At 39.4% G+C, this 22,660-nt stretch overlaps 2 protein-coding genes across 3 annotated transcripts; both read left to right on the top strand.

The window, feature by feature from the left end:
* The first annotated feature begins 880 nt into the window (after positions 1-880).
* SNRPB2 (small nuclear ribonucleoprotein polypeptide B2) lies at positions 881-11,733 on the top strand. Of its 2 annotated transcripts, none has more exons than XM_021673573.2 (7): positions 881-947; positions 2,526-2,627; positions 3,014-3,186; positions 8,276-8,416; positions 9,520-9,570; positions 10,846-10,934; positions 11,377-11,733. In XM_021673573.2, exons 2-7 carry the CDS (start codon positions 2,564-2,566, stop codon positions 11,534-11,536), a joined length of 678 nt encoding a protein of 225 aa, XP_021529248.2. In that variant the 5' UTR covers positions 881-947; positions 2,526-2,563; the 3' UTR covers positions 11,537-11,733. The 2 variants fall into 2 exon arrangements, with proteins under 2 accessions (XP_021529248.2, XP_064233437.1); XM_064377367.1 differs by having other exon boundaries at positions 914-1,050.
* Positions 11,734-17,575: 5,842 nt separating this feature from the next.
* Positions 17,576-21,869, top strand: OTOR (otoraplin). The gene is made up of 4 exons (XM_012474825.2): positions 17,576-18,228; positions 18,568-18,707; positions 19,613-19,720; positions 20,791-21,869. Exons 1-4 carry the CDS (start codon positions 18,114-18,116, stop codon positions 20,812-20,814), a joined length of 387 nt encoding a protein of 128 aa, XP_012330248.1. The 5' UTR covers positions 17,576-18,113; the 3' UTR covers positions 20,815-21,869.
* Positions 21,870-22,660: the final 791 nt, after the last annotated feature.

Here is a 22,660-nt window from a genome sequence, read left to right as displayed (position 1 = left end):
AATGCTCACAACAACTAGAAGGAGGCACTATTAGGATCCCTATTTTACAGAGGAAGAAAGTGAAGGTCAGAGAGAATAGTTAAGAGGAGGGTACAAGATTAGGGTCCCCTTGACTCTTAACAACCATTTCATATTCCAGGTGATGCTTTACAGACATCTGATGAATGGATGAATGAACGAATGCATGCACTTCTTGGAATTCCCATTCAGCTTGGCATAAACACTAACTCCTTAGATTACCCTAGAGAAATCTAGACATTTTTTGGGAAGAGAAGAGTGGGAAGGGTGGTAGGGAATTATTTTTTCGAGTGAGTTGAGGCAGATGATGATCTTACAGATGATTGGGTTCTACCCGAGCATGGTTGCCATATCTGAGAGATGAGAATAGGGCAGACACCGAGTTCCGTCCGCCCTGGTAGCCTCTGATATTCAAGCTCATCAGCAGAGTGTTGGAGGACAGTTCCTGCGGAGTCCCAGGAATCAGAGGAGACTTGGAGGCAGGAGGAACTGGCTATCCTAAAGGTGATGTTAAACCTGGGCAGCCGGAGCCCAAAGAAGGGCGAAACCAGGACTAATTGCCCCACAGCATGAGGGGTAGTGCCTGTAAAATTACATAGGATTTGGAAAGGTGTTAGGCACTCTTGTGCAGGGTAAAGCTTCGCAAGGTCGTGGTAGGGGAAATTATTCATTTCCCTTCCCTATGCCCTCGCAGCATGGTCCCCACAACCCCCCTCTCTTTCCCCATTCTCGAACTCTTCTGCCCGTAAGGCATACGCATGCGCAGAGAGATTCCCAGCCGTGGCCGCCAGAGAGCCGGAAGCATCGATCGACTCCGTGCTCGGCTTCTAGACTTGTCGACGCTTGATTGAGGAGCCTGGCAACGTTACTTCCGGTTCCTACCTCCGTTTCCTGCATTTCGTTCTTACGAGGGACGGCGGACGCCTTAGGTGGGTTCGTGCGCCTTCTACCTCCTTGCTCTTTCGGTTCTCCGGACTCCTCTGCCCATTTCTCCCCTGTTGCAGCTGGGAGCGGACGAAGCTTGAAGCTGAGGTGGGGATGCGTTTGCCCCGGGGTTCTGTCTTAGGGGCGAGAAGGGATGGAGACAGACGCGCGTGAGTGGCTGGGGCCGGGCATCGCGTGTTTGCTCCCTTGGACTTCTTGCCGGGGATTTGGGCGAAGGTGCTTGTGTCTAGAGAGGTGGGAGGCTTGCGCGTACGAAGTAAAGGATAATTAATGTCCGTCAGTTTGTGCGAGGCGTGGGCCGTTCACTGAGCTTTCGGGTGTCTTCCAGCGGCTCCCTTTTGGTAGTGGCGGGTAATTCAGGGTGGCCCTGTAGCAATCAAGGCTATGATCAAACTTCACAGGAGACCCTGCAAGGAGCCTCCCCTTTGGTCCCCTACTTTCGGTTTGACCTCTGCCTTAATCACTTCCCTTTCGTCGTCTCCTTTGCGACTCCTGCCCCTTCTCCAGATTTCGATTTAGGGAGTCACAAGGCTTTGAGGAGCGTTACACAGCCCCGCTTGTAGGCTCTTCCCTTGTTAATCGTCCAGTGCTGTTCACATACAGTGGATGCTCTGTAAATATTTGTGAGATAAACTTGTGGGGCACACAAGGAACTCAAGCAAGTTCACAATTTGCAAGTTAAAACAATGTAGAAAATGCAATTGTGTGGTAGATGAGAAAGAAACGTAGAGAAAGCAAGGGCTGAATTTCCGGGCCTAATGCTTACTAGCTGTGTGACCTTAGGCAAGTCCCTTAACTGGTAATAGCTGTTAATAATTACTCGTAAGTGCTTACCACTGATGCAGAACGTGCTAGAACTCATTTAGTCTTCTGAGTTCTATTGGGTAGGTTCTGTTACCATTCTTGTTTTACCGGTGAGGACCTGAGAGATTAAGGAACTGCTCTCAGGCAAACAGATAGTAAGAAGCATAAATAGGATTTGAATTCACATCTGGCTGGCACTAGAATCTGAGTTTAACAGTCGTGCCACACTGCACTCATTGAGCTCCCTTCTTTCAAGTCGGATAGAGGTAACCTTGGAATCCAGATAGCTTGGTGACGCTGTATACAAATTAAGTGATAGGTATGGAAGAACTTTATAAGTGCACCCGTGAAGTAGTTGGCAAACTTCATTAATGTCTAATCTTACGATTTTTACTGGATGTACATTTGCTACTTTGTCATTTTTCTTCAAATCTGTATTTTTAAATTATTTCATCGAGCAGGTGGAAAGAATATCACTTGTCATAAGTGAAAAAGTAAGTGTAAAAATAAATGTGTTGAATTAAATATTGTTACAAAACTCTGGCTAGATATTGGTGCCCCAAGTTTTGATCATGAGACACTGTTCTCCTTTTGTATGAAAGGGAGGGCTAGTAGGTGCTGGAGATACAATAAAGACTATAACCAAACTGACATTTTCTGACAATTGGGAATTGAAAGAGAAGTGAAAAGTTAATAATTCTTGTGTTGTGTCCTTATGCTACAGTCCAGTATAATTTAATCTTTCCTCTTTGTAACAGATTATTTACTGTCTCGTTTTGAAGAATTTAACGCAAACATGGATATCAGACCAAATCATACAATTTATATCAACAATATGAATGACAAAATTAAAAAGGAAGGTAGGTGCTTTTTAAAATACTTGTTCACAACTAAACTGTGTTTATTTACTACTGTCTTAAAATTGTACTGCCTCAGAACCTCTCATCTTGTCATCTGAGTGCCTGAAATAATGGTTTATCCCATTTCCTGTAGGGATTTGAAGGCTTGTAAAAATCAAAAAGAGGTAGTAACTGACAGTGTGTTCAGTCTGTTGCTACTCATAGATATAATGGTTTCATATAACTTTTTAAATTATATGTAGCCAATGGGAATAGTATATGTTTTTTATAAATATTAATATAACTGTATACATAAGTGAATGGTGTTGGCAACTCAATACAGTATAATTTGAAGACTTGTCATTGTTTTATTCACCAGTGACTTGTTTCTTTTCTAATTTGGACAGAATTGAAGAGATCCCTCTATGCCCTGTTTTCTCAGTTTGGTCATGTGGTGGACATTGTGGCTTTAAAGACCATGAAGATGAGGGGGCAGGCCTTTGTCATATTTAAGGAACTGGGCTCATCCACGAATGCTTTGAGACAGTTACAAGGATTTCCATTTTATGGTAAACCAATGGTAAACTAATCCTATTATTTTCACTTTAACAAGAAACTAATGATATTAATGGTAGAGTAGATTTGCAAATATGCTTGAAACTGTGGCTATTGCTTTCTGCTTTTAATTGTACTCATGACAGTTCTGATGGGCAAAAACAAAATACATTGAGATGTAGAATGTTTTTAAAAATGGCAGTCTAGGCAATATTCTTATCTCAGAAACTTACAAATTAATAATAACCTGGAAGACTTGAAAAGAAACCTGTGTATAAACTTGTAAAACATTACAAAAGCCATAAGTCAAAGAGGAAATTCAGTCTGAAGTTTCAGAAAATGCTAATAGTGAAATACTATATGTCAGAAGCTATACAGTCTAGATGAAACAATGATAGAAGGAAAAATTATACATTTCAACTCATAGGATTAAGGAATAACAATGGAAATGAACTGGTTATTCATGGAGAGTTTTAAACTCAGGAATGACATAATGAGATTGACATCTAGCTGCGAGATGAAGATCACTTTGGGGGAGGGACAGAAAGGAAGTGAGAAACTCAATTAGGAGGTCCTTAGTGGAAGTCAGAGATAGTAGAGCATCAGATAAGGGTGATCACAGAGTGAAGCAGGGGGTTCTATATGTGTGAGTGAATACTCAGTACCTTAGGTGTGGATTCGGAGTGTTGGACAAAGAGTCAAGGCCCAGGGTTTAGAGGAGCTGGGTCTTCATTCTCATACTCTTAACTGGCTCTGTTCCCGTGGTCAGTTTTACCACCTCTGAAATGTAAACAAATTGGTTGTTCTTTGGTCTAATGCAGGCATCAACAAAAACTGTAAAGAAGTACATAATATTTGAGGCTTTGTAGACCATGTATGGTTTCTGTTACCTATTTTATGTGCTTAATGTTTTTTAACAACCCTTTAACATTGTCTAAAAAAAAAAAAAAATTCATGTAGGTCATGCTAACGCCGGCCGTGGGCAGGGTTTGGCTCACAGAGTGTGGTACAGACCACTGATCTAATCCCTTCGTTTTACAGATGAAGAAGCAGGCACAGAAAGTTTAATTGTTCATCCAGGTTATAGTAATATGGCAGTGTCAGGAGTTGTCAACTAATGTTAACAACTAGTATTCTGATTTTTTTTTTTATACTGCAAGTCAGCAAACTTTCTGTAAAGAACCAGATAGTAAAGATGTTAGGCTTTGCCAGCCAGATAATCTATGTTGCAACTACTCAATCAACTCTATTTTTATAGCAGCAAGAGCAGTCACAGATAAGGACAGGCAGCATTGGCTACAGACAGTAGTTTGAGGACCCCTCAATATACCACGATGCTTAATTCAGGACTGAGCACCTTTTTTTTCTGTTTCTAGAGCAAGTTCTTCTCATCCTCTATCCCGCTCTCCTTTTCCCATCACTTCCCAGCTGACTGGACACCATTTTTGTAGAAAGGCCTATCCCAGGAAACTGGGATGGTTCCTAAGTAATCTAATTTTTAGTAAATTGGTGTTTCCTGAAACCAGCCAGTTGCCCGTAGTAGTATGAAGAAACACCATAATTGAGATCTCACTTGGCAGCAGCATAGGGACTGGGTTTTAGTTTACCTCTAAAATTGCATTAACCTGAGGTACAGTTTCTTCCCATAGAGGGTTTAGAGCTATTTTGCTGAGTTGAGATGACAAGTTTGCATGAGTCTGTTGCTCATATACAGGAAAGGAAATTGTTTGCTGTGTTGGGCACCACCCTCACCTTGCCAACTAATTATTTTTTAAAAATTAGTGGGAAAAGTGTATTAGATTGATTATTATATTAAAGCATTTTGGGAGGTCCATTCTTTCCCTTCAGAAAGGTAACAAATACAGCCAAATTTCCAGCATCTTAGAAGAGGGGGAATAGAGTTCTTTGGGCTGTCTTGTTTATGTCTTATTGTGGTTTTAGTTGCTCTTCTGTTTTAACTCCAACATACCAGATCAGAAATGAACAAAATTTGCTAGAACTTGGAACTCAGAACAAAATTACTCTTTCCAATTCAAGGGCATTTAGTTAATGCCAAAAGTGCCCTAGTGAAGTAGAACCGTGGTCCTAAGGGTTTTGTCATGAAAGCTGTGGCATATGTGTAAATCTGGCCTTTCTGTAAGTTGTGGGTGGACTTTTATCTCTACTAGGTATTTAGTCCAGACCAGGGTTTCTCAACCCTGTCACTTTGGACATTTTGAGGTGAATGATTCTTTGTTGCAGGAGGCTGTCTTGTTTATTACAGGGTGTTTAACAGCATCCCTGGCCTCTACCCACTAGATGCCAGTAGTATAACCACCAGTAATAATCTCCACCTAGTGCCAGCTGTGTCCTGGCAGACCAAATCACCTCTGGTTGAGAACCACTGGTTTAAATTAGCCAGCTAAGAGTTATTGCTGAGATCAGATATTTTCACAGGTGACTGGGTCGTGGTCATAAGGACAGACATATCTGTTCACCCAATGTCTGTTCAGGTCAGGTACAAGGTTGAAGAGCCAAGAGAGTTGTGAGGGAATCCTTAGGACCGAGTCAGAAATTAGTGTAAGCCTTCAGCCTGTCTCTTTTTGGTTAGATGATGATGGCAGGACTAGCAGAGTTGCTTGCAGGGATCAGGCACACTTAGAGCCACTGTGGTACAGCAGCCCAGACCAGCCAGAAGGAGCCTGGGATTCTGAGGTGTGGCTTTAGGCCTGCTTCCTCCCCTTTTGTTTTCCCAGTATAGTCATCTCTAGCTGAAGTAAAGGAAAAGGAAGAATTGATCTTGCTTTTGACTAATTCTCTGCTTTGTTAATCCACACTACTTTATAATATTTCTTGTTCTCTTTAGATCAAGATCAAATTCTTCTTGTACAGGCAATAAAATTTTGCATACCTATTTTATATGAGTTAATTTGTACAGTTTACTACAAAGCTACTGCTTTGTAGGACTGTTGCATTTTGATCAGAGAATCAATAATTCAGCTCCAGGGAAGAACAGTTTGCTTGAAATGGAGGTTGGAGATTGCAGACAGTCATACCTAGGTAACAGTTTAACTTGTGCTAGAAATATTCAGATAGTTCATTGGTGCTGAGTCTAGCTATGTGATAATGCTTTAGGCCAGGGCTACTCAAAGTGTGGTCTCCATGCCAATAACATTACAATCTTCTTTGTGCTTGTTACAAGTGGAGAATCCCACGTTCGCCCAGGCCTACTACAAATGCCTGCTTTCCAGGCATTTGGAATGTAAAGTATAATTGATGAAATGCTATCCTGGACAAGTTTTTGAAACCCTCCCAGTTCTAACAGGTGCCTCTTGATGCCAGCATGGAAGGAATCTGCAAGTGGTCCAGTACACTATCTCGGATTCCATTCTTTTTTTTTTTTTTTTTAAGCATTTTAAAATTTAGTAAGTTGATTCCACTGCTAAAGTCATTTCATGTGAAGGTGATGGATTCAAAGTGATTCCCAGTCATCTGCTGTGCTTTATTGGAAGTAACATTCCATATGACACATTCCACAGCTGAACGACACATGTTGATGCTTCTGTTAAGAGTCACTGGTAAGGGGAAGGCAACTCTCCAATCCATTTTTTGTTGTTTTTGTTCTCTGTGTATATTTTTTAAACACACCTGTTTATAGCAAGTTTATTCATAATCGTCAAAAATTGTGAACAACCCAAATATCCTTCATTGGGTGATATAAAACAAACTGGTACATCAATACGATGAAATTCTACTCGCCGTTAAAAGCAGTGACATAGATGAATCTCAGAGGCATTATACCAAATGAAGGCGGCCTCCGGGTTACATCATTTATGGTCCTATATGTGTAACGTTCTGGAAAAGTCAGCAGGGACAGAGAACAGATGACTGTTTGCAAGAGGAGGGGTGGGGCAACAAAGGGGAAGCATGAGGGGATTCTTAGGTGATAGAATTGCTGTACAGCAGTTTCAAGTGTTAAAACTCAGAGCTGTACATCCAAAAAGTTATGCAAAAAAGTTAAATGCAAAAATTTATGTTTAGAATTTTTAAAAATGAAAAAAAAATCCAAATAATCTTCTTTTTAAAAATGCTTTAAAATAAATTTTCTATCTAGTTTTCTTGCCAGAAAAGTTTTTCTGTGGGGACCCTATGGTATCAGCCCTAGTGTTCTGTGAGCCTATTCTTCTGTCTGTAAAACAGGGTTAGTCTAGAACAGTGATTTCCTTTCTTTTTCCCAGGGTGCCCCAAATTGCATCCCTGGGTGCTCGCTCTGTGACTGTGGGGTGTGCGTATTGGAGAGAAAAGGGCATTTGGTCTACACTGGGCTCTGGAGCCATAATTCTGTGTTAGGTTGAGCAGTTTTGCTTTTGTTTGTTTTTTTTTTTTTTTTTTTTTTTTTTTTTTTTTTTTTTTTTTGAGACGGAGTTTCGCTCTTGATACCCAGGCTGGAGCGCAATGGCGCGATCTCGGCTCACCGCAATCTCCGCCTCCTGGGTTCAGGCAATTCTCCTGCCTCAGCCTCCTGAGTAGCTGGGATTACAGGCACGCGCCACCGTGCCCAGCTAATTTTTTGTATTAGTAGAGACGGGGTTTCACCATGTTGACCAGGATGGTCTCGATCTCTTGACCTCGTGATCCACCCGCCTCGGCCTCCCAAAGTGCTGGGATTACAGGCTTGAGTGTTTGTTTTATATGTTGTTTGTTGAAAACCTCTGGATTAAAATAGCTGGCCTTGAGCCAGATCCTTAGGCACTGAGGAGATTTGTACAGTTCTGGATTCCGAAGCCCGCTGGCGGGGCCCACTCATTTGTCCATTTAACATTTCAACGCAGTTTTCTCTATTCTTTGATTAAATAGAGAGAAACCGTGGTACATATATTTCAAAGTCCTGTTTTTCTCACATGAAAATGAGTGGTTTTTTATCTCATAAACACAGTTAAATCTAGCTTTGCCTAAATGATGAATTATAGCCCACAGTTTATTTCCATTTGGCACTCAGTATATTTTGTCAGGTTTCCTTAGGGATATGTTTAAAATTAGCTTGTAGTGTATTTGCTTAATGAAATTTGAAATATTAATGACTAAACATCCTTCAGTATAATGAGAAGTAACCTATTTTCAAATAATTAAAACAGCGAATACAGTATGCAAAAACAGATTCGGATATAATATCTAAAATGCGTGGCACTTTTGCTGACAAAGAAAAGAAAAAAGAAAAGAAAAAAGCCAAAACTGTGGAACAGACTGCAACAACCACCAACAAAAAGCCTGGCCAGGTAAGGTAGACCGCAAAAGTTCCTGTTTGTATTGGTGTTATAAACCTGATAGATGCTTGTCTTACACGTTAGCAATAATCTTAGGCTTGTCTGTATATGTGCACAAATGTGTGTTTAAAAGATGGTTTTAAGAAGCTGGAATGGTTGACTTCCAAAATTCAATGTTACGAAACAAAATATCAACTTAACATATGCAGATTTATATTTAGCAGTTTAAATTTGCATGGCATTTAATTCCATTCCCTAAAATATATTAATAACTTTTGGTTTATTTCTCAAGTTTTGCTGCCTATGAATAATACTATAGTTATTATCTTTAATCATGAGTATTTCACTCAAAGTGTCTTTCTTTGAACAATTCAGTAATACAAAATATAATTTGAAATACTAGATAAAAGTGAAATTAACTGCCAGGCATGGTGACTCATGCCTGTAATCCCAGCACTTTGGGAGGCTGAGGTGGGTAGATTACTTGAGGTCTGGAGTTTGAGACCAGCCTGGCCAACGTGGTGAAACCCTGTATCTACTAAAAATACAAAAAATTAGCTGGACGTGGTGGCAGATACCTGTAATCCCAGCTACTCTGGAGGCTGAGGCAGGAGAATCACTTAAACCCAGGAGGTGGAGGTTGCAGTGAGAGGTGGAGGTTGCAGTGAGGCGAGCTTGTATCATTGCACTCCAGCCTGGGTGGCAAGGGCAAGACTCCCTCTCAAAAAAAAAGTGAAATCAACCAAAAAGTAATTACTTCTGGATTGAAAGTGATTAAAAGTCAATTTTACTAAATATAGTTGATTTATGTCCAGTTATGTTTTAAAAGTAAGACTAGACCTTGGTTTTCTTTTTTGTATTTCTCCATAATTTTAAAGCTAAGAGGTTAAATTTTATAATATACTGTTTAAAGTTTAGGGCTAGCCTTAAATAACCAACAAATTAAAAACATGAATGTTTGAGTCAGTGTTAATATATAAATTCTTAAAGTAAAATTAAATGGAGTAAGAAGGATATCTGTTGGAATTAATGTTATTTTTACGCAGAAATTATAAATACCTGCTGCCTTTTTGGAGGGATTGGATATTTAAACTCTCCCTATTTCTTTTGCTTAGGGAACTCCAAATTCAGCCAATACCCAGGGAAATTCAACACCAAATCCTCAGGTAATTTTTTTTCCATGTCTCACTTACCTTAAAATAAGATTATAAAAATGATAACAGTAGTATAAAACAACTTGCATGTCTCTAAAAACAAAATGTTTTCATCTCCAAGACACAGTGTGTTAAATTGTGTGCCACTGTAATGTAGAAACTCTCCCCTGAAGAACATTTTAATTCTTTTTCAGAGGGAGAAAACAACACCTGACTTTATTTCTTGCTTTCCATAATGAATCAGTGACAGAATCAAAATGACAGACTTTAAACCCTGCGAGGGCTGGGAGCAAACATTTTTTGTTTTCTCTGCTGTACCTAAAGCTTTACAAACACAATTGCGTGGATGATGGTAACTGGCAGGGTCAGGGGCTCTCTTCATTCCAATTGGTTGAAACACTACAGTATTTTCTGGAGGCACACATTATTCAGGCACATAGTTTTACAGTTATCTTTGCTCTCACTTCCTGAACACAAATATATTTCAGCCTTTTTTTTAAAGCCTTCTTGTACAAATGTTTTAGAAACTCCATATTAAATCTCCCCATGAAATACCTCAAAGAGAAAGCCTCAGTAGTGTGCTGATGGTTTCATACTTGTTTTTTCAGATGGCCTTGAGTTGTTCGCTAATTGTTTTTTACACTTGCTCTTTTATCTTAAATGAAACTAGCCTAAAGACAGAGCTCTTTTCTTATATACAAGACCATTTTTCTGTTTTCCTGTAACCTCTGGGTGGGATATCAAATGACTAATGTCTAATAAACTAGGGGAGTATTACTGCTTGTTTGTATGTAAACTACATGTTGTGGATATCTCATTTACTTGCCAAAAATAAGTAGACGAAGTCCCTAAGGAGTGGTTCTCAGTGGAATCTTTCTAGTTCCAATTTTTTTTAAATATATATGCTGGGAAGTAGTAATAGTACAGAGGAAATGAGCGTCTGAGTGATACTGAGTATGGTAACCCGCTACAGAAGGGTGACATTGCTGGCCTTCTCAAGTTTTGTTAATATCTTTGATTATGTTATCCAGGTGACAAAATTCTCTGTTTACGACTCACCTCCAGATGCTTAAAACATAATTGTTTCACATACTGTTAAACATAAAAGAGATCTGTAATTTTCCAAACTTTTAATGTCTTGACTTGAATGTCTGCCTTACTTAGTTACTGTAAGGTTTTTATTTCTCCAGTGTCATTGTTTTTGTTTGATATAGTAAGATTTCACATGCCTAGCTTACAATGCTGTTTAAACTTACAAGCTAACTTTGCCTTTTTACTTTTTAATAGGTCCCTGATTACCCTCCAAACTATATTTTATTCCTTAATAACTTACCAGAAGAGACTAATGAGATGATGTTATCCATGCTGTTTAATCAGTAAGTTTTTTCATAAATAAGTCTGTTTCTGAGAGCTTCCTGACAAGACAGGTAGCACTTCCATGGGTTGAATCCATTTATCACCCAGCAGTAATTCCTTACAGGTTCATTGATTTGATCTGGGATGAATCATGAATTGGAGCCAGTTTGCTGATTTAGCAAATAAAAAGCAAATTGGATTTCCTCTAATGTTTTGAATTCTTAATTCTGAATTGATGTAACAAAGCTTTGATATAATATAAAAATAGAATTAGTTTACTTTATTCCTGCAGTTCTTCCATGGTATTAATTATATTTTAGGCTCTTCCATCTACTCATTATTCTTGGTTAGGGTTTGATTATTTTTCTTTGACCAGTATTAGTAAGTTCCTTAATACATTTTAACACAGAGCAAACATTTATGTACTTGCATGTATACAAGAATTGTTTTTCTTCTTCATAGGTTCCCTGGCTTCAAGGAAGTACGTCTGGTACCAGGGAGGCATGACATTGCTTTTGTTGAATTTGAAAATGATGGGCAGGCTGGAGCTGCCAGGGATGCTTTACAGGGATTTAAGATCACACCATCCCATGCTATGAAGATCACCTATGCCAAGAAATAACATTTGGGATAGTCGTCTTTAACGGACTTGGTATTATGTGTTTGTTTTGATAACATTTAGTTGGGTCATTTTAATAGTTAGAGATTAGGGGGAGTGAAAGTGAAATTTTTGAGAAGGACGTAAACTAGTGTTTCTTTAGCCTTGGTGAACTATGAAATATGAAGGCCTTAATTTTGTATAATAAACTTTTATTTGTATTCTGTGTATATAATGGTTTCTTTATTGACCCACTGCCCTATCATCAAATGACTATTCTAGTCTAAAACACATCTTAAGGTTTGTAAAACTGTGTAAAAGGATGCTTTTCTAGTGTTATTTTGGAGGAGCTAATGATATAACATCATTGAACTATTTTAATAAAAGTTAAGTAGAATTAGATCACAGAAGCTAGTAGGTGACTTGTATTAATGGTAGCAGTGATTGTTCTGGGTATTAGAAGAAAATGAGACCCAGGCAGTGTCTAAATATGATCTTTGTATCCTTTAAAGAAATGAACATATTTTGCTGGTAGTAGGGATTCCACAAGTCTTTTTCATTCAGTATTAAATAAAGGCTGTGCTTACTGTTTACTGAGAAATCAGAGAATACTGTCTTCAGACTTGGCATTTAATGTCCTTTCATGAGGCACAACTGTTCCTAAGGTTAATACCCAGCCTTTTTATTGAAAGACCTCCAGGGGAAAAATTTTATGATCTATAGTCTTTTTTTTTTCTTTAAGACAAATAGGTTGATTAGTAAAGAGTTGCCAGTGCTAAAAGCTTGCTACTTCTTTGTAATTTTTAAACACCAATGTTCAAATATTTCCAAAGCCCATTTTCTTTAGATTTTGAATTATAATCAGATTACTGATTATTAATGTTTCTAGGCTTCTGTGTTACTGGAGGTTATGGTTACATTGACCTGATTCTCCGTTGTTCCATAATACGTCAGTGTGTGTTTCTTAAGTGCAAGACCACCCTCCCACATAACCACAATATGACCATCAAAACCAGGAAATGTGACTGGGTGCAATGGCTGATGCCTGTAATCCCAGCACTTTGGGAGGCTGAGGCAGGAGGATCACTTAACACCAGCTAGGGCAACAGTGAGATCCTGTCTATACAGAAAGTAAAAAATAAGCTGGATGTGGTGGTGTGTGCCTGTAGTCCCGACTACTGGGGAGGCTAAGGCAGGAGGATTGCTTGAGCCCAGGAGGTTGAGGTTATAATTATCTGATGGTGCCACTATACTCCAGCCTGGGCAACAGAATGAGACCCTGTCTCAAAACAAAACAGGAAATCCCATATTATCATCCAAGTTTTGCTTATGTTTCAATAATGGCTCAAGAATCCAGTTTGGGATTGTGTTGCACGTAGTTGTCATGTTTCTTTAGCTTCCTGCTGATTCCTCAGCTTGTCCTTGTCTTTCATGATGTGAATTTTATATAGAGATTGTCTACCTTTGGATCTATCTACACAGTTACGTTAAAAACTATGACTGTATGAGAATGTCTCTGGTTGCAGGCTAACAGCACTGAGTTCATCCTGGCCTTCCCCCTTCCCCTGTGTATAACTCTCTTCACCATTCCTATTAACTTCATTACATTATATTACTTTCTCATATCTTTTCTGTGCAATCAAACTCTATAAAGTAAGGCTTCAATAGGGAGCAGGGGAAGAGAAAAAGGAGATAGCAATGCTTTAAAGAAGCTTTGATCAAACTAGGATCTTTTGACCTTCCCTATGTCACCCATCTTTGGGAGTGTGAGTTTTGAGGAATGATTGAAGGGAGTAGATGTTATTTAATATGTGGTTCTCAACTTTGGCTGCATATTAGAATCATCTGGGAGACATTTTCAAATACCTATGCTCAATTTACACCCCAGATCAATTAAATCCATCTCCAGGAATGAAACCCAGTCTTCAATATTTTTATAATCCCTGAGGTGATTCCACTGCCACCCAAGGTTAAGAACTAACAAAGCAGATTTCTACTTCTGTGAAGTAGGATATAATAGATGATTGGCTCAAACAGTGTTCTTCGAAAGTAGTATATTGATAAATAGAGAATAGTGTAAGTCTGGAAATGGTTGTGATGCAGAGCAGGCAAACTTCAAACTTGAGGCTTAACCCAGGAGGGTTCTTGGCTTCACCCAGGAAAGAATTCAAGAGTGAGGCTGGGCGTGGTGGCTCACGCCTGTAATCCCAGCACTTTGTGGGGCTGAGGTGGGCGGATCATGAAGTCAAGAGACTGAGACCATCCTGGCCGACATGGTGAAACCCCGTCTCTACTAAAAATACAAAAATTAGCTCGGCGTGGTGGTGTGTGCCTGTAGTCCCAGCTACTCGGGAGGCTGAGGCAGGAGAATTGCTTGAAACCGGGAGGAGGAGGTTGCAGTGAGCCGAGATCACACCACTGCACTCCAGCCTGGCGCCTGGCCACAGAGCAAGACTGTCTAAAAAAAAAAAAAAGAAAAGAAAACAATTCAAGAGGGAGCTGGTGGTGTTAAACAGCAGTCTTTTGATAAATAGTACTGCCCCTTGCCAAGCAGGGCTAATTCATAGATAGTCTGCCCAGAGTTCGCGAAGTATTGTCTCTTGGCAACTGCATTTATACGCAGTTAAACCCACTTTCAGTTACATGCAAATTAAGAGAAGGCTTAATGCAAATTGAAGGATAGATTATTTAGAACTTTCTAGCAAAGGGGTGGTAACTTCTGGGTCATTGCCATGGAAAGGAGCAATATCTTCCAGGTTGTTGCCATGGCGTTTGTGACTGTCATGGCATTGTAGGAGTGGCTTATGCTAATGAAAGACGAGGACAGGTGAGGATCGCTTTTCTTGACATCTCCTTGTCTCTGCCGGTTTCTTCACTTTATCCTGCCTGGACCAGATCTTGTTCTGGCCAGCAGGGTTGTGACCAGAAAACAAGTCCTGCTGGTCTTCTGCTTTAGCCGCAAAAGACTCAAAACTCCATTTTAAACTTTAAGCCTTATAGTATCGTCTGTTTGAGTATTTAACAGGCATTGTTTTTCCCCTTGAAAATGTATCCAGCCAAGACCTAATGAAGAATGTGAGGCCTTAGCTAAAATTACGGTATTTTACTTGCCTGGGAACAGTACTTCTCAAACGTTAATGTGCATACAAGTCACTTGAGTATCTCGTTAAAATGTAGATTTAGATTGTGTCCTGCGGGGTGAGGTCTGAGAAACTTCATTTCTATAAAGTGATGTCAGAGTTACTGGTCTGGGAACCATGTTTTGGTGACAAGTGGCAAGACCCCAGAGTTTCTACCCTAATTATTTATTCAATGACTTGCAGGTGTTGTCAATCTCTTTTTAAAGCCAGGGACTTTGCCTAAGCATACAATTTCAGAGCAATCATGCATTCATTCAGTGAATGCCTATTTAATGCATACCAAGTTTCTTTCCAGGCGCTAATAACAGAGTGAGGAACAAGATGAAAAGATCCCTGCCTCCTGGAGGTTTCATTGTAGTGCTGGAAGACAAACCATCACCAAGTAAATAAAGTAGGCACGTCAGCTGTGATATGTGCTTTAAGACAGTGTATGGCAGCCACAGATACAGGGACGGGATGGAGGAAGGTTTGAAGTGGCTCTTTTAAATTATTCTGTCTGTGGAGGCATCTTGGCCAGGGACCTGAATGCTAGCATCTGGGAAAAGCATACTAGGCAATAAGTTCGGTGCGCTTGAAGCAGAAATGAGTTTAGTGTTTTCAAAAGACAGAACTGGTATGGGAGGAACGGCGTGAGTGAAGGAGAGAGCAAGAGGTGAAATCCCAGAGCTACAGGGGCCTGATCCTACAGGAGCTTGTAGGCCACAGCAAGGAGGCTGCCTGAACTTGACCGAGTCCAAACTTAGATCCTAGAGGAGCCACAGCCTCAATTTATGAACTCCAGACAGAGAATCTAATTTAGGAACTCTAGCAGGAGAAAAATGTTATTTAGGGATTAAATGTTTGGAGAATACATCTGAAAGTCTAGAGGAATGAGGTATGCAAACTGGGGACAGAACTCTTACTGAACCCCCAGTGACCCCAGTGTCTTCGCCATAAATGCTAGACACAGCTACTTGCTGAATTATTGCAAGTTCAAATTCCTATTTGCATGCAGTTTTACCAAGAAGCCTCTAGCCTCTGTCCTGTCTCTGTCCACTTTAGAATGCTAGAACATCACAAGCTTTCCCAGGCCACATTCAGAAGGCTTGGTATCTCATTACTTTATTTCTTCATCTTCAAATGCCCAATAATGGCTTCATGTTAGCATTAGCCTGATTTGCTAAGTTGTGATAGTTTGAATGTCACATTTTGTTTTTTGATTTTAATCATTTCACTCTGCTTTGGGGGTTCTGTGTATGCTTCCCAATGGGGTTTTTGCAGTCTCCATTTCTTCAAGTGCCTCTTAAATGACAATTGTCTTTTAACTCTCCTATGCTGAGGGCTGGTTTGAGACTGGAACAGTCCATAAGACAGCTGCCCCATCAGGATTAAGAAGATTTAATCAATGCTTTAGTTTTCTCAGAAATTTAGGCTTTTAGATTTAATTACAGGGGAAAAAATGCAAAGGCATTCTGCTTTCAAAAATAATTTCAAATTCAATCTTTCCTTGATGTGAAACAGGAAATAAAGGATTTATTCTAATTTGTCAGTTCTAAGTTGACAGTGATAAATTGAAATAGCACTGAATCATGATCTCCCTGGGTAACCCTTAGATAGGATGGTTCAAAAAGACCACTCCAGGCCAGGCACGGTGGCTCATGTCTGTACTCCCAGCATTTTGGGAGGCCAAGGAGGGCAGATCAATTGAGGTCAGGAGTTTGAGACCAGCCTGGCCAACATGGCGATAACCCCATCCCTACTGAAATACAAAAATTAGCTGGGCATGGTGGTGCACACCTGAAGTCCCAGCTACTCAGGAGGCTGAGGCAGGAGAATTGCTTGAACCCTGGAGGCAGAGGGTGCAGTGAGCCAAGATAATGCCAGTGCACACTCCATCCTGGGTGACAGAGCAAGATTCTGTCTTTAAAAAAAAAAGGCAAAAAACAAAAAGCAAGACCCCTGTGGCCTTTGCTGTGTCTCAGTTTTCTTGTCTATAATGAAGGTTTTGAATAAAACAAACTTTCCAATCAGGGCCAGCTATATAAAAGATCCTCCCCTGACAGTTACACAGCCACACACACACACACAGCCACACACACACAAACAGCCACACATACAGCCACACACACACACAAACAGCCCCACACACAGCCACACACAGACACACACAGCCACACATACCCACACCCATACCCACACCAAAACTCTTTTACATACACACCACAGATGTATTTAAACAAAGCACTACAACTATCACACACATACATACACCCAAAACAAAAAACCTTTTGATTATATTTTGCTTTACCAATTTATTCCTGGAAAATTGATTTGCACAAAATTATTCGGTAAGTTAAATTCTTGTCCTTCATTTTATGAGGTTACCAGTTTGGGGTTGTGGGGGAAGGCATTGCTCTGAAGTCATGTCATCCACCAAGGTGAAGAGGGCATCCTGACAGGGATCTCTATTCTAGAAGCAATGGATAGGAACAGGGGAAGGGTCACCTTATGGGAGAGATGCCAGCCTAAACACCCTGTAAAAAGCAGTAGCTTACTGTCTATCTTTTCTAATAGAAAGCAACCCTTGGGGCCAAAATCTTTTTTTAATTTACTGCTATATCTTTAGTACCCAGAACAATACATAGCACAGTAAGTGCTCAGTAAATGTTTGCTGAATAGATGGAGCTAGGTACTGGCAGTTCCACTTTGGTGCCTTTAGAAGTGACCCTCTCGCCATGGGAAACATGGCCAGCAGCTAACATAAACTTGTAACTTCACTCTCTTCTCTATGACCTTTGACCCTTGAGCTTTGAGACTGAATCGCAAAAGTATTAGAGAGGGGAGGTAGGGGAAAGATTATTGCCCTATTTTTCCTAACCCACCTATCTCTTAACCCCACTGGTAGGGTCTAAATGTGGCATCAACTAGTATGTTAGAATTCATCTCTGGCCTGGGACAGACATGCCTTCTAAGAATTCTACCATTAAAGATTTGTAAACATAAGAATTCTTTATTTATCTATTATATAAATCTATATTTATTAGTTGAATTTGTTTAAATCAAAATTATTTGTGCTATAGATCTTACATTTTCAACAGATTCCTGCAGTTAGTATGTCTTTGCTTATAAGCTGAAAGAAAATTAAGGGTGAATTAAAACTAAAAATGGTTTGAAATTCTCGTAGTCCTCTAACAATGCCCTGCTGATTGATACAATAAACCACTGCTAAAGAGACTTTAACAAGAATGGACCATTTTGGATATTATCTGTGTGTACAAAAGACACAGAGTTTGACTCTGTTTGGAAAACCAGATGCTAAGTAGCCCCTGAAGCCCAGCAGCCTGTTAGGAAAACAGAGGGGTGGTACGCCCTTCTAATTGGCAGAGGTATTTACCCAGAGATCTGGCTTTCACATAAAAGGCAGGAACCACTGAAGTCAGTCCCCGCTTCCAGAGTCCAAGTTAAAACAGAAAAAAAGGAAGATGGCAAGAATACTGTTACTTTTCCTCCCGGGTCTTGTGGCTGTATATGCTGTGCATGGAGTATTTATGGACCGACTAGCTTCCAAGAAGCTCTGTGCAGATGATGAATGTGTCTGTAAGGAGTTTTTTTATGCTTTTCATTATCTTTCTATTACATAATTGAAAATATATCCACTAATAGCATAGAATCGAGTTGTACTTTGAAGTGAATCTTCTCTAATGCGTACGTCATCAGCTTTGTTTCTCCTGGTCTGTGTGTTTGGTGTCTTACTGGGGAGAATTCACTTGGCTGAGATTTTGTTGCAGCTTTAATATCTTGGCTATCTTCTTCTTCTTGGATAGACACTAGCTATAAACTGGGAATTATCTGTCACTCTGATTTCCTAGTTTTTCTAATATACTTTGCCTTTTACTGTTATAAAGGGTAATCATTCAAATTTTTTTTTTCTTCCAGATACTATTTCTCTGGCTAGAGCTCAAGAAGATTATAATGCCCCGGACTGTAGATTCATTAATGTTAAAAAAGGGCAGCAGATCTATGTGTATTCAAAGCTGGTAAAAGAAAATGAAGCTGGAGAATTTTGGGCTGGCAGTGTAAGATGAGATCGTTTATAATAAACGCCTATTGACACATACAGCTCTTAACTTTTCCTTGATTACCTATCTTCAGCCTATTTTAATGCTTAATACTAGTTGTTAAGAACCATATAGCAATTGTAGATGGAAATGCACAAATTCGGGGGTATTTGCATCACTGCATTTTAAAGAAAGAAAGATAAATTTCATAAGAAAATTAAATGTAGGTTAATGTGATATTTTGGCAAAAAAAAAAAAGAGTCAAATACATGGGGGCTTAAATATCCCAAAGAGTTTGAATGTTATCCAAAAATGTCTGAGAAGATTTGCCAAGTAGAAGACATGTGTGTTGAGTCAAAGTATCAATAATCTTTTAGAAAACTTTGCACCCTCATTAATTCTAAAGAATCAGTGTTCTTCAGTTAAAATATACAGGGGTGGTCCCTGGGGAGGGATGAAACAGGTTTGATTTTCTGTCCTCATCTGAAGCCCCAAAGATGAGTTTTAAATTAATGAAGGCTTAAATTTAAATCCATTTAAATCTGTTCATTTGAATTTTTGAAAACTGAGAAATTTGCATCATTTAAAATAAGTGTCTACAGGACTTTAAAAAAATGTACTGTCTATATATTTATTTATGGCTTGAAAAAAGAGTTCAGGCAACTCACAAGACTGCGTAGAAAAAAGTCATGCTAAAGTAGTGAAATAAGACCGGGCTACTAAAGAATAGATGCACAATTCCTGCGGGTTGACTTAGTGCTCCGAGTAAACTTTGGATTTGCCTCTGAGCCCCCTGGACTCCAGAGTGAAAGGGAGGTATTGGCAGCTCTGATTCTCACCATCAGCAAAGAGTATGCCTGCGGGTTTCTCACAAGACACTCAGCATCAGCTTTCTTCTGATTGCTACTGTTCTGGACACTTAGGTTTATGGTGAAGGCCAGGACGAGATGGGAATCGTGGGTTATTTCCCCAGCAACTTGGTCAAGGAGCAGCGTGTGTACCAGGAAGCTACCAAGGAAGTTCCCACCACGGTAAGCATCTCAAAGGTGACTAGACAAGGACTCGGATATTGGAGCAATATAGGCTGGTGTTAAAAATGCATCATGCAACTTACAAGATGTATAGAACAAAGCCCCCAACTTTGAATGGTGACTTTTCTGAGACAGTGAGATTTGGGGGACCATTTATAACTACTGTCAACATTGAAAGACAAGTAAACTTTCTCTACACCACCCCCCTTTGTTTTATTTCAGTTTATTTTATGGTCTCATCTGTTTTCTTTATTTTTTCGGCTTTATTGGGTTATAATTAACAAAAATTGCATGTATTCAATGCATACATTATGTTTTGATACACATTGTGAAATGATCATCACAATCAAGCTAGTTAACATATACATGGCCTCACAGTTAACCTTTGTGTGTGTGAGTGAAAACATTAAGATCTACCCTCTTAGCAAATTTCAAGTATACAACACAGTACCTCTTTTGTTTTAGATGCAAGTTATCTTGCAAAGCAGTCTATGTAACAAAGAAAGAAACCAAAGTCAGCATTAACTGACTCTTACTGATGGTTTTCACTAAAGATAGGCTCAGAACAAAATCAGCAATGTTTTTGATGAAATCAAAATACTCTCGAACGATCTTTGAGTGCCTTATTTTTGTGGTAAATAGATTCTCTTTATGTATGACATAAAATTATATTCTTTCGAATGCCCTGGGGTGCTGTAAACTCAGGACAGAAATAAAAGATGCTTTCTGAGCTACTTTGCAAGGTGCTTGTTTTGAAGTGATTCTCCTGAAGCTAATTGCTATGCTTCAAACACTGCCCATCCTACACAAATGGGACTCACTTGTCATCACTTCTTAGTATTAAGCTGAAATCTGTCAGATAACCATAAATTAAAGGTTTATTGGAGGACCTTCATTGTAAGTAGGTTTTGACTTGAAGTGGTAATTATTTCATATTCTTCGGGGGTCAACCTTTACTGACTTTAAATCCAAACTTCGCTGATGAGATATGATTTTAAATACAGAGTCTACATCTGTTTTGTAGCGTAGCCTAGTCAGTTGAATCTTTTTTTGTTTCTGTTTTTTTCCAGGATATTGACTTCTTCTGCGAGTAATAAATTAGTTAAAACTGCAAATAGAAAGAAAACACGAAAAATAACGAAAAGAGCAAAAGTGATTAAAAAAATGCATGTCTTTAACTTCTGACTGACGTTTTAAGAATTTGTTAGCTTACAGAAGAGCGAGGGCTTAGGGATTGGAGGTGGCAGATGCAAGAGGATTTTCAACTCAAATCTTGTTTCCTGCTGGCCTGGTCTTCGTACGAGCTAGAGCGGGGAAATGTTGAGCTCAAATGGGTAAATCAAAACCAGAGAATTGTTTTTCCAACCTTTTTCCAACCTAGAGAATCTCCTTGGGGGATGCATATAAAAGATCATTTATTGGTAGTTATTTCTGAGTAGTAATTCTTCTCAGCTCTTTGATTTCCCTTATATAAAATAGGTGGGTCATAGGTCTTCCTTTTAGTTATGATGTTTTCTACTTATTTTTCTCTCTGGCCAATTGGAGTGTTAATAGTGTATCTGAAGGGGCTGTATTATCAAGGAGTATTCTAGTATTTTTGTCACCTTTAATATTTGATGCCTTTTGGAGGTAAAGCTGCTGGGGGAAAGAAGAGTTTTTGGACGCATAGATGTTTGGATGATGTCTCTAATTTGTCATTTAGAAAAATCTCAAAAGTGATTTCAGTTGAAAAATTTGCCTTCTAAATGATCAATTTACTTCTCCCCCAATTTTAAAGAAGTATGTGTGTATATAACAGGAGAAGGTAGTTTATGGGAATATTTTTAATGGAATGTTTTCCCTTAATGTGCATCCTTGCTGCATATTATTCAAGCTTCAAGTCATCAAAAGACCCAGAAAAAAAAATCTGTGGGTTATTTTCTCTACTTCTATTTCAACTTTGAATTTCCTCTTCCTGTGCAAATTTCTGTAGTCAAGTGTGATATGTCAAGAAATCTGAGGGGAATGCAGGTTTTATAGTCCTGATGGGCCCACAAGTTTTTCTATATTTAACTGGAAATATGCTTTGATTTTGTGTTATTAATATAATTCTTTTGATGTAGTCATGAGTCTTTCTTTGTTTGCATATAATTAAAATGCCTGTACTCTACTTAATGTCACAATTTCTGAGTTTTTTCTTAAACATTTTCATCTTAGGGTATAAAAGCGTGGGGGACTTGGGAGTGGGGCTTGTTTTTCAGTTCTCTGTGATTTGGACATCTCCTAAGCATGAAGAAGAAAGCAGAAGAGGGCATTTAGGCTCAGCCACAGACTTAGCCCAGGGTTGTTTTTTAGCTCTGTCAACTGTGATTTTGGGTGAATATCTTTTTACGAAATTCTTATGTAGGTCAGTGAAGTAAAGTGGTACCAAAATGCAAAACACAATGAAACAAAGTACCGGGGTTTATTTGTTTCTGTTTTACCTTATTCCATAAGAGGTTTCAAGTAGCATCTAGGGCGCCTGATACAATTTTAAATAAGAGGTATTTATCCTACTTCTGTTTCTATTTGCCTCTCACTTCCTGGCCTTTCCATTCCAGAAACACCCAGAACCCCTCAGACACCCAGGACCCCCATTTGTCACCTGGCCTTAGGCACCCAACTTCACTCCCCATGCATGGGGCTTCCAGGACAGAACTCCCTCCTTAGTCAGCTCCCACCCATCAAAACTGAGCACATCCAGGAGTTGGAAGGTCATTGGCTGATTTATATATCTTGGGGCCCATCTGCATTAAAAGAAAGCAAGTACTTGCAGGACTGTAAACACCATCTGTCCTCTGAATGCAAAGGGCCAGCCCTGGACCAGCAGCAGCAGCAGCTAGGCCTCACTGGGGAGCTGGTTAGGAGGCAGAATCTCTGCCCACTGCATGCCTCTGTGTCAAAATATGCATTCTTAACAAG

This window comes from Aotus nancymaae, unplaced genomic scaffold (assembly GCF_030222135.1).
Source record: "Aotus nancymaae isolate 86718 unplaced genomic scaffold, 86718_ANA_hifiasm-v0.15.2.pri h1tg000001l, whole genome shotgun sequence".
NCBI lineage: Eukaryota > Metazoa > Chordata > Mammalia > Primates > Aotidae > Aotus > Aotus nancymaae.
The sequence above is the reverse complement of the archived record's forward strand: the minus strand, read 5'-3'. Positions and strand labels throughout refer to the sequence as shown.